This window comes from Takifugu rubripes, chromosome 21, assembly GCF_901000725.2.
Source record: "Takifugu rubripes chromosome 21, fTakRub1.2, whole genome shotgun sequence".
NCBI classification, from domain to species: Eukaryota; Metazoa; Chordata; class Actinopteri; order Tetraodontiformes; family Tetraodontidae; genus Takifugu; species Takifugu rubripes.
The window spans coordinates 153944-165438 of record NC_042305.1 but is presented as its reverse complement, the minus strand read 5'-3'; the positions used below and the strand labels follow the sequence as shown (position 1 = coordinate 165438).

General features: G+C 49.5%; 3 protein-coding genes across 7 annotated transcripts; 2 read left to right on the top strand and 1 right to left on the bottom strand.

Annotated features, from left to right (window-relative positions):
- Nucleotides 1–64: 64 nt before the first annotated feature.
- Nucleotides 65–2982, bottom strand: LOC115247570 (protein FAM151B-like). Of its 3 annotated transcripts, none has more exons than XM_029829676.1 (6): nucleotides 2697–2982; nucleotides 2307–2466; nucleotides 2011–2228; nucleotides 1290–1458; nucleotides 1062–1197; nucleotides 65–626 (listed from the first exon to the last, which is right to left on the bottom strand). In XM_029829676.1, exons 1-6 carry the CDS (start codon nucleotides 2806–2808, stop codon nucleotides 549–551), a joined length of 873 nt encoding a protein of 290 aa, XP_029685536.1. In that variant the 5' UTR covers nucleotides 2809–2982; the 3' UTR covers nucleotides 65–548. The 3 variants fall into 3 exon arrangements, with proteins under 3 accessions (XP_029685536.1, XP_029685539.1, XP_029685537.1); XM_029829679.1 differs by lacking the exon at nucleotides 1290–1458 and having other exon boundaries at nucleotides 65–450; nucleotides 485–626; nucleotides 2697–2981; XM_029829677.1 differs by lacking the exon at nucleotides 1290–1458 and having other exon boundaries at nucleotides 2697–2980.
- A 147-nt stretch (nucleotides 2983–3129) lies between these two features.
- On the top strand, nucleotides 3130–6313 carry LOC115247569 (protein PAXX-like). 3 transcript variants are annotated; one of them, XM_029829674.1, is made up of 8 exons: nucleotides 3151–3409; nucleotides 3618–3678; nucleotides 3759–3808; nucleotides 3881–4059; nucleotides 4147–4197; nucleotides 5332–5419; nucleotides 5495–5561; nucleotides 5783–6313. In XM_029829674.1, the coding sequence occupies exons 1-7, from the start codon at nucleotides 3309–3311 to the stop codon at nucleotides 5538–5540; spliced, it is 576 nt and encodes a 191-aa protein (XP_029685534.1). In that variant the 5' UTR covers nucleotides 3151–3308; the 3' UTR covers nucleotides 5541–5561; nucleotides 5783–6313. The 3 variants fall into 3 exon arrangements, with proteins under 3 accessions (XP_029685535.1, XP_029685533.1, XP_029685534.1); XM_029829673.1 differs by lacking the exon at nucleotides 5495–5561 and having other exon boundaries at nucleotides 3136–3409; nucleotides 5332–5446; XM_029829675.1 differs by lacking the exon at nucleotides 5332–5419 and having other exon boundaries at nucleotides 3130–3409; nucleotides 5495–6313.
- A 3076-nt stretch (nucleotides 6314–9389) lies between these two features.
- LOC115247571 (WW domain-binding protein 11-like) lies at nucleotides 9390–11187 on the top strand. Its single transcript, XM_029829680.1, has 5 exons — nucleotides 9390–9826; nucleotides 10154–10209; nucleotides 10316–10379; nucleotides 10454–10561; nucleotides 10784–11187. The coding sequence occupies exons 1-5, from the start codon at nucleotides 9638–9640 to the stop codon at nucleotides 11111–11113; spliced, it is 747 nt and encodes a 248-aa protein (XP_029685540.1). The 5' UTR covers nucleotides 9390–9637; the 3' UTR covers nucleotides 11114–11187.
- Nucleotides 11188–11495: the final 308 nt, after the last annotated feature.

Genomic DNA, 11495 nt, shown 5'->3' with positions numbered 1-11495 from the left:
TACGGGCTGGATAGCCCCCCCCCCCCACACACACACACACACATACACACACACACACGGGGACTTTGCTCATTTCAACTGTAACTTTTATCCTCCATAATCTTAATAATTAATTCACATGCTCAGTTGTAGGATCTCTAACATGAGATCGGACCTAATGTTCTGTAGCCCAGAACTGTGTGTTGGGAGCAGGGGACAGAAGGACAGGGGACAGATGGACAGGGGACAGATGGACAGGGGACAGAAGGACGGGGACAGATACTGTCTGTATGGACTTTTGGGTGGATGACTCTTTCAGGGGGAACGGAAAGTGGATTTTGCTCCCTGATGCTCAGATAAAAATGACCAAGAACGCGACACGGAGACATTAGACGTCTCCGTCCTGCGTCCCCCTGTTGACATTAGACGTCTCCGTCCTGCGTCCCCCTGTTGACATTAGACGTCTCCGTCCTGCGTCCCCCTGTTGACATTAGACGTCTCCGTCCTGCGTCCCCCTGTTGAGCTCTGTCCTCAGAGACGGTGGCAGGTCATAATAGACCCGACTCCTGTCAAAGCCTCGTCGATAGGGCAGCAAGTCCTGAGGCGTCAGCGTGTCCGTCTGGCCCGTCCACACAGTGAGAGTGTATCTGTGAACACACACACACACACCTCAGTGCCAACCACAACTGTGTGTTCTCCCACCGTCCACATGACCCGTGTCTCCAGGTGACCCGGGACAGCGTCCGTAATGGTTTTCAGGCAAAGCTTTATAACATGTGAATAACTGAAGGGAGCTTATTACATGAGGCTCGTCTTGCTTATTACTGGGATCGCCGCCTCCTTAAATCAGCTTTATTATCATTATACAACATAGTTGCTATTATTTCACATGACCTGTCCTTGTTAAAATCCAAACTAGAACCAGAGTGTCAGGCCTGGGCCGGGCTGGGTAACCTAGCAACAAGCTTTGTGACGTCAGAGCGGCTCATTACACTTTAACTACACACCTATTCATGCATGGAACGGGGCTAATGTGGCACCAGAACCAACCCGAGCCCCCCCCTCAGGGAGTGGTTGAATACCTGTGGGACTGCTGCAGCAACCACCTGAGCTGGGGGGCGGACCGGGCCAGAAGCACCGCGCGCACGGGGAAGGTGACGGGGTGTTGGAGGGCTCTGCACACCCCCTCCATCACACGCACCATGTCCCAGCTGTAACCTGGGGCGGGTCAGAGCAGAAGCCAACCCTCATCATCATCATCGTCATCATCGTCATCATCGTGCACGCTGACTGGCCGGCTACGTGCTCACGTGATGCTACAGATGCTAAGAGTTGTGGAGCCAGATGAGGTCAGGACAGGGTTAGGGTCCAGGAGAAGACACCAGAACACAGGTGACATGCGGGAGCCCACAGGTGGACCACATCCTGCATCAGGTGTGAGCAGGTGGGGGGGAGATGTAGCCGGGGAGGAGGAGGACTCTGGTGGGGAGGAAGATGAAGAGGAGTGCTGTGGGGCTTTCAGGGAGGACTTGAGACAGGAAGTGCTTCAGGTGAGTGGACAGGTGCAGCTCAGATGATCAGGTAGGAAGCAAGGAAAGGAGACAAGGAGACCTGGAGGAGGAAGGAGGACATGCAGGACCTGTAGTGACTTGGACAATACAGAGGACAGAAGGGTTTATCCAGGTTGGACACGTGAGAGATGGACGACATGAGGTAGCTGAGGGTGCTCAAGGACACAGATGGAGAACCCTGACCCTGACCCAACAGCACCAAGGTCCTGGTGTGGCCCACCACCAGCCCCCGTCTCAGGCCTCCACTACGATCCCTAACCCGAGACGGCGTCCACTACGGACGTCCAGGGGGCTGAGGAGCGTCCAGCTCATCTCCATCTAACTTGGTGTCTTTATTTCTGAACTACAAACACTCGCTGTTGATGATTTCCATGGAGTAATTAAGCCTATTTTTAAATATTTCTGATTTACACAATTCAGCGACTGCAGAGACAAACCGATAACGTCGCCCGGTTGTTACCTGGGTTATCCATCCCAGCAGTCCAGCCTGTCGTCCACCCCAGAGACAGCACCACATGAGGGGGCAGGTCTCTCACAGCAGACAGGAAAGCCTGAGGGTCCAAGGGCTGCGCGTGGCCCCCGGGGCCAGCTAGGACATCTGCATTGATCCACACTGGAAGGTTGGTCTTAGCCAACACCTCCTCCAGAAGAACCAAAGACGGAGCCACGGCCTCCAGGCTGGTGAGATATAGCACAGTGTTAGCATCACAAGCTAATGCTCTCTTTGTAAAAATGTGTATGAACGCTGCGTTTAACCTCTTAAAATCTAGCTTGATTCCCTTTTGCTGTTCTTTGACTTCCTGCAGCCACTCCTTCAGGGTGATGTCACTGTCCCGGGCTGGGGGGTGCGCCATGATCGGCTCTTTTGGGTCACACTCTCTCATCAGAACATCAGCCTCCATCATATGAGCAGAACCTGAAGAGCAGAACTAAATTGTCGTAGCAACAGACGTTCAGGCCTCTGCTGTTTACCATTAGAGAGGAGGGGAGGACGGGGGAGGACAGTGTCCCCCCTATGACGAGGGGGAAACTGCTGAGCTATAGTTTCATAAAGTCTAAAAAGTGGCCAACTGCTGGGATTAGAAGAACAGATTGGAGGCGCACACGTGCTGAAACGTGAGTCTCCTGCAGTGTTGCCATGGTTACCTGAGAGCGCCTCCATCAGCCCGCTGCGGCTGTTGACTCCGTGACACCAGCTGACCTCGGCGGCGTCGCTGCTCCGGATGAGACCGCGACTCAGGAAATACTGCAGCGTCATGGTAGAAGCGGCGGCTCGCGCACTTCACACGGGGAAACACATTTACCTTTTAACGTCCAGACAAAAGAAACCGCTGGACAATAAGTGAAAGCGAAGGCAACAGCACAGGGAATGATCAACAGGTGTCCGGCATCATTTCTTCTTCGTTTTAAGAGTTTGCAGTCCGGACGAAACAAATCTGTAGTGCCGCCCCCTAGCGGTAGTTGTCAGAACACTCCTTAAATTAGAAAGCTAAAAGAAAATAATGGATGATAGAGGGATTATTCCATTACTATTTACAGTAAAATGGCAATTATCAGTGTTGTGTTGTTACATGAACATATAAACATGTGTGTTTTGTGGCTGTTCCGCTCGTCAGCGCACCAGGTATTTCCCACCGGTAGGTGGCGGTAATGAGACCGCCGATCGGTTTTAAAACCCAAGACGAAGAAGAAGCAAACTGAGAAAAGGCTCTTTTATTTGAACCCGTTTGTTGTTTCGCTGTGTCCTGTAAGAATAAAATGGACTTGATTCACACGTTTTACTGCACATTTTTAGATAAAAACAGCCAGTCTAAATTCCTTTGTTACACCCGTAGAACGAAGGGAACATTTAACATCTGGTGAGTTTAGAAGCGCGCTCTCGTGCTTCTTTTTAAATTGGTCAAAACCGAAAGCCTTATGAATAAAAAAATTTAAAATTTCATACTAGGTGTACAACAATGCAAACATATTTCTGAAGAATTATCATATTAATGAAGCCTTAGTGTATGCTGTACATCAGAGTGTTGGTGTCCAGTATGTGAGTTTGTCCACTACATTTGACCTTAGTTTGACAGATGTCTCCAATGTTTGGAGCACTGACTGCACCGAGGACACTGTGGACCCCAGTGTAAGTCTCCGCTGAACACCCAGAAGTTTGCTCTCGGCATTAGAGCATCCATGCATCTGCTGTCTCTGCTTCGTATTTAGAAACGGACGTTTGCTTTGGGACCCACAGAGAAGAATCTCCAAAAACTCAGGCAAGAGGACTTAAAGTCCTTAAATGTGCTGTGGGAGCAGCAGTGTAGATGAGGAAATGCCCTTTCTCTCAGGTCAGCCTGTTTAAGGGGAGACGTGTCTGTTGTGGTCGGCGACACAAGTGCTGAACTCTGTGGAGGATCAAGTCCAGGTGATCCCAGACTGAAACTGTCCAGACTGGAGCCTCCTCAGGCCGGAGAGGAACTGAAGGAGCTGCTCTTCACGATGGCTGACCGTCTCTCTCAGGCTGAAGGTTCGTTGTCACTCGCCACATGCTTTACTGCGACATTTGTGCATTTCTAGAGTAGGTCAGTGCTGACCCTTTATCCATCTCCCAAAGGTGCGTCTGTCTTCAGTAGTCCTAAGAAAAACCAGCACATGCAGCCAGCAGGTAAGTCTGGGACAAAGCCTAACTCTCTAACCCTAACCCTGATCCTAACCCTAGCCATAACCCAACCCTAACCCTAACCCTAACCCTAGCCCTAACCCTAGCCATAACCCAACCCTAACCCTAGCCCTAGCCCTAGCCCTAACCCAACCCTAATCCTAACCTTTCCTAACCCTTAACCCCAAACCTAACCCTAACCCTAACCCCAACACCCCTCCTAACCCCAACCCCTACCTTCTCCCCAACCCTAACCCTAACCTTCCCTCCAACCCTAACCCCAAGCCCAACCCTAACCTCAAACCCAGCACCTTTCCAAGCCCTAACCCAAACCCTAACCCAAACCCTAACCCCAACCCTAATCCTAACCTTCTCCCACCCCTCACCCTAACCCTAACTCCAACCCTAACCCCAACCCCAACCCTAACCCTCACCCCTGCCCCTACCCCAAGGTCAATCCTAACCACATACCTACTCGCCATTTCACCAAAGTCTTCTCAGACTGGGCGATTCAACTCTCTCCCCTATCCTGTCCGGAACTCCGCAAGCCCTGGCTAATAGCCCCTCTGGGGGGGCCCTCACCCTTCGCAATCCCCTGCTATCCCGATCAGTAGGCCAGTGCAAAAAAAGTTTTATCCCAAACCCTGAACCCTAGCCCTAACCCTAACCTTAGCCCTAGCCCTAGCCCTAACCCAACCCAACCCTAACCCTAACCCTTACCCTAACCCTGACCATAACCCTAACCCTAACCCTTACCTGAAGGGACGAAAGCTTTCAAATAGCACTTCAGTAGAACTTTAGCTGTGGACCCAACCATCCCTAAGGATGATGTCCTCTCGTATTATCTGCCCGTTTCCGTCACGTTCGCTTCGCCATCTACGTTAAAAATGCTGCAGTTATAATAAAAATGAAAATCAGCTCGTAGAAAACTAACGTGCGATGAAGGAAATAGGGAAATGTTCCAAAAGCTTCACTGCCGCTGAAGAAACCTTCAGAATTTGGTGATGTTTTTAATAAAATGTCCAACCAAACTGCTTAAGTTACCTGTGGAAGTGTGATTGAAAGAAGCGCTCGTCCTGGAGATTTCTCTGGAGGTCTCTGCCGTGTCCACCGTTAAGAACCTGACTGATGTTTCTTCAGAGTCGGGAGCTGAGCAGAACTCTGCTCCAACGCTGACGCCGAAGAAACGACCTGCAAGAACGTCCCTCATCAACCCGGGAACTAAAAAGTCTCACGTCCTGCAACGCACCTTAATGTGAGCAGTGCCAGAGGAGCCGACTCACGTCTCTCTCTCCTTTTGCAGAAAGGTGGAGGCAGCTGGCGTGACCTTTGATGATGCTGAAGACTGACCTCCGACATCACTGACACGTGCACGTGCACACTCTTTTAATGAAAGCTCAGCAAACATGAAATGCATATTTACCTGTTTTAAATATGAACTGCGTGAACAGAGTCTTCTCAAAGCCAGCAAGCCGGGTTATTCAGGGTCCGTGAGGTCACAGAATTGTCAGCCAATATTAATCTGGTTTTACCAGAGCTGTTGCAGCGATGCTCATGTTGGAAACTAAATCCTTGTGCTCTGACTTTTCAGGTGGGCTCCAAACTGTCATATGCACAGGTCTGTCGGATGCCACCACGTAAGCGTGCCCCATCCCCAGACCTTCGCCCACCCTACCCAGACCTTCGCCCACCCTACTCGGACCTTAGCCCACCTTTCTCAGACCTTAGCCCACCCTACCCAGACCTTCGCCCACCCTACTCGGGCCTTCGCCCACCCTACCCAGACCTTCGCCCACCCTACTCAGACCTTAGCCCACCCTACCCAGACCTTCGCCCACCCTACCCAGACCTTAGCCCACCCTACCCAGACCTTAGCCCACCCTACTCAGACCTTAGCTCACCCGACCCAGACCTTAGCCCACCCTACCCAGAACAACAGCCCCAAGCAGCAGAGACTCGCCGTCCAAAAAAGTGGCGATATTAATGGCTGTGAACGGACTTTTGTTTTCTGTCTTTACAAAAGAAGCCAAACAGAATCTGCACCTCTTCCATTGCTGCTTTAGGGGACTTTTTTCTTTAGTTTGTTTAGATTCCAGTGTTTTTCTTTAAACACACCTGCATAATTGATGCTTATCATTCTGATTTCTTCTATTAAAAAGCACTGAGCAATATGTCTCTTTGCATCTTATTTATCTAATGTTGGTACTGAGTTTGTTAGGCTTTTATTTGAGTTCATCAGGAGTGCTTTGGATGTAGAAACTTCTGTTTGAGTAAAGAGGATTTGTTGATGTACCTCATTCACAGAATCTGAAAACACTGACTTTGATGAGTGTTTAAAACCGTTAAAAGTGTTTAAACACCATTTTAAACATGAATGTGTGCAGAATGTCCAGGTACAGGTGAGTTACTGATGGATGTAAATATGACTGAACACTACTAAAGTGTATTTTGCACTTTGTTTTTCTGTTTTTTGTCATAACATCTTCCATCCAGCAGGGAGCAGAATATCCATGAGGTTTATTGCTTTTTTTCGTCACCACGCTCTTGTTTACGACGATGATTTAATTCCCGAAGGCCATAATGAACAAGATGAATAATACGAACGAAATAATGCGTTTTAACTATAGAGTTGATGCACACGTTGGTGTTACTTCCACATCAGTCTTGTTCAGCCATCACAGATCTGTTTAAAAGCCATTTGACCTTTAATTTTACATTATTCTGCCCAAGTCAGAAAATGAAAATGAAGGAAAAATAACATTGGTCTCAAGTGTCCCTTGCCCGGATACGGGGCCCCCTGCTGGAGCCAGGACTGGGGGCGGGGCGTGTTGGTGGGCGCCTAGTGGCCGGACCTCTGCCCATGGAGTCCAGCCGGGCACAGCTCAAAGAGGCAACATGGGACCACCTTCCCATGGGCTCTCCACCTGCCGGAGGGGCCAAGGGGGTTAGGTGCATTGTGTGTTGGGTAGCGGCCAAGGGCACGGACCTTGGCGGTCTGATCCCTGGCTGCATAAACTTGCTCTAGGGACATGGAATGTCACCTCTCTGGTGGGAAAGGAGCCTGAGCTGGTGCGCAAGGTTGAGAAGTTCCGACTAGATATAGTCGGCCTCACCTTGACGCACAGCAAGGGCTCTGGAATCAGTCTTCTCAAGAGGGGTTGGACTCTCTACCACTCTGGACTTGCCAATGGTGAGAGGCGACGGGCAGGGGTGGCATTTCTCGTTGCTCCCCGGCTCAGTGCCTGTATATTGGAGTTTACCCCGGTGGATAAGAGGGTAGCCTCCCTTCGCCTTCGGTGGGGGGATGGATCCTGACTGTTGTTTGTGCCTATGGCCCAAACAGCAGATAACAGATAAAAGGCCATTTTGGGTTGTGAGTCACAACAGGTGACTTTAACTCAGAGCCATTGAGCTTTGATCAGAAATGGCTTTAATTAAAACCCAAAAACTCCTTATATTCAAGTGTTGCTGCTACACCTACAGACATTAATCGTTAAAGGTTAAGCTGAAACCATAACTACACCAAGACAACTCATCTCTCTCCAACTGCAGATTTTTGATCCAGAATCAGATCTGCAGCCTCATTCTTTGACCCTCCCACCGAGAATCACCCTCCAAGAGAGACAAGCTTTGTACTGACGTGCACGCTCGTTAAAAGTCCAAAGGTCAGTAACTGGGAGTTGATGGTTGGGATCAAGTTGAGCTCTGCTGGCAGCTCTACCAAAGTCTAAATGTTTTCAATTAACAGATCTGTTCATGACTGTTTGAGTGTGTGTGGTCATGGCAGTGGCTTTTTTGTTGTTTCTGCTTCAGGCTTTAGAAGATGGGGTGCTGCTATAGTAAGACTAAGGAGTGGAGCGACAGCGACAGTGACAGCAGTCTGTCAGACTTCCCGCCCTACGCTAGACGGATCACGAAGACGGTGGAGCACAGGCAGCACACCACCGCAGGAACCCAGCATGCATGCTTGGATGCAGAGCTTACAGGAGACAGCAGGTGTAAGGAGGAACCTGAGGTTCTTAGGAACCCAACACGTTGTGTCGGGCCCACCCTTGAATCAGATCCCTGTGTGGCGCTGGACAGACTGAGCACAGGCGGAGAGGAAAACCCTCCAGATGGGTCAAACAGCTTCTACAGCATCCGTCCCATTGATGCTGATGACCTTGAGCAGGAGCAGAACCAGTGGGCAACAGATGAGTCTGGTCCATCCACTGTGCTGCAAACCGAGTTACTAACACCTCCTCCTGAAACAGACACTGGATTATTCCAAACACTTCCTCCTGGACCAGACCCCGATTTATTCCTAACACTTCGTCCTGGACCAGACCCCGATTTATTCCCAACACCTCCTCCTGGACCAGACCCTGATTTATTCCCAACACTTCTTCTTGGACCAGACCCTGATTTATTCCTCACACTTTCTCCTGGACCAGACCCTGGATTATTCCCAACACCTCCTCCTGAAACAGAGCCTGGATTATTCCAAAATCTTCCTCCTGGACCAGACCCTGATTTATTGCTAACACTTTCTCCTAGACCAGACCCTGAATTATTCTTAACACTTCCTCCTGGACCAGACCCTGATTTATTGTTCACACTTTCTCCGAGACCAGACCCTGATTTATTTCTAACACTTCCTCCTGGACCAGACCCTGATTTATTGTTCACACTTTCTCCGAGACCAGACCCTGATTTATTTCTAACACTTCCTCCTGGACCAGACCCTGATTTATTGCTCACACTTTCTCTGAGACCAGACCCTGATTTATTTCTAACACTTCCTTCTGGACCAGACCCCGATTTATTCCCAACACCTCCTCCTGGACTAGACATTGGTTTATTCCCAACACCCCCTCTAGGACCAGATCCTGATTTATTCCCAACACCTCCTATTGGACCAGACCCTGATTTATTCCTAACACTTCCTCCTGGACCAGACCCTGGATTATTCCCAACACTTTCTCCTGGACCAGACTCCGATTTATTCCCAACACTTCCTCCTGGACCAGACATGGATTTATTCCCAACACCTCCTCCTGGACCAGTCTCTGGATTATTCTCAACACCTCCTGAATTGTCCCTACCAAGTGAGGTCGATGTGCGTGTGACCACAATATCCTCACCGGATACTGTTTCCTCCCATCACACCGATGTCACGACCTCGTCTCTCAGCAGTCCAGGAAGATTGTACGGTCCAGAAACTCACTGTAGATCCCCCAAATCCCAGTTTGAGTGGCAGGAAAATGCGGAGCTCAAACGTTCGTGGCTTCCAGCGAATTCTCGCATCCGGAAAATCCCGAGCCGAGAAGAGGGCGATGGTCCCTGTGTCTCAATTTGTTTTTACAACTCACCTGAAGACCTGGCCCCCCCGAGACCTGAGCGTCAGGACGTTGCCACTCAAACTTTGCCCCCTGGTGCTTGTGGAGATGCTCCCACTCCATCCAAGATGGAGTCCGTCTGTCATGAGCAGCACGTGATGGCTGAAGGGGGCAACAGTGGAGACGAGACAAAGGGAATGGTGTGGTCTAAGGGCACACCCCAGGCTGAGTTCCCCCAGATGGGTAGAGGTGTGGACATCCCAGGGCCAGTGTCGGAGCTCCAGCCCTCCAAGGCTCCCAGAGACTGCCCACAGCCTGTAAGTGTTAGCCAGATCCACACATCTGGCCGTCATCTGCACCTGGAGAAAGTTTTTATTTCCTGATAAATTCTGTCTAGTTGAGCGGAGATCAGTCACACACCAGAGATCAGATCAGTTTTCTTTGGCCTGACAACATTTTCCACATTGTGTCCTTTTGAGTCATTTAAATAGATAAAGCTAAATGTGCAGACACCATATGTCCAGCAGGTGGCAGTGGTTGTTTTAACAAAGTAGTTCCAGATTTTTTACAGTAGTCCCATGAACATCGCTTCACTATGTGAAATCATGTTTTCATGACCAGATTATTCACTTTTATGTTGCCAGAAAACTTTGCCCGGACTGTCAGCGCCTCCCCGTGTCAAACCTCCCAGACTACAAAGGTATTCTAGCCATCATTTAATGTTTGTGAAGATGCTTTTAATTCCCTTCCCGGGAATTCAGATTATTTATGGGGACCAGAGCAGTTGTGACTTCTCTTTTCTGCAGGAGAGGACGCGTCAGCATGGGGAGAAGATACCAACAGAGGGAAGCAGACAAGACAAAGGAGCTGGTAAGCAACTGCTGGTTTTGCCTTGTGGACACACCAGTGCTCAGTTTCCACATTGACCCAGTGCTGCTTTATAGGACGCAGAGAGGAAGCCGTCACCTCTTCCTGAGATCGGGGAGGCCAACTTCCCTTCTCTTTCTGCTGTGAATGTTTCCACAGCAACAGTACCTGCAACTGAGAACAAGGTACATTTACTAATAATGTCAGAAACACTCACTGTCAGACGCAACCTTGTTTTATTTGAATCGTCCTGAACTGCGTGAACAGAGTCTTCTCAAAGCCAGCAAGCCGGGTTATTCAGGATCCGTGAGGTCACAGAATTGTCAGCCAATATTAATCTGGTTTTACCAGAGCTGTTGCAGCGATGCTCATGTTGGAAACTAAATCCTTGTGCTCTGACTTTTCAGGTGGGCTCCAAACTGTCATATGCACAGGTCTGTCGGATGCCACCACGTAAGCGTGCCCCATCCCCAGACCTTCGCCCACCCTACCCAGACCTTCGCCCACCCTACTCGGACCTTCGCCCACCCTACCCAGACCTTCGCCCACCCTACTCAGACCTTCGCCCACCCTACCCAGACCTTCGCCCACCCTACCCAGACCTTAGCCCACCCTTCTCAGACCTTAGCCGACCCTACTCAGACCTTAGCTCACCCGACCCAGACCTTAGCCCACCCTACCCAGAACAACAGCCCCAAGCAGCAGAGACTCGCCGTCCAAAAAAGTGGAGATATTAATGGCTGTGAATGGACTTTTGTTTTCTGTCTTTACAAAAGAAGCCAAACAGAATCTGCACCTCTTCCATTGCTGCTTTAGGGGACTTTTTTCTTTAGTTTGTTTAGATTCCAGTGTTTTTCTTTAAATACACCTGCATAATTGATGCTTATCATTCTGATTTCTTCTATTAAAAAGCACTGAGCAATAAGTCTCTTTGCATCTTATTTATCTAATGTTGGTACTGAGTTATTTGAGTTCATCAGGAGTGCTTTGGATGTAGAAACTTCTGTTTGAGTAAAGAGGATTTGTTGATGTACCTCATTCACAGAATCTGAAAACACTGACTTTGATGAGTGTTTAAAACCGTTAAAAGTGTTTAAACACCATTTTAAACATGAATGT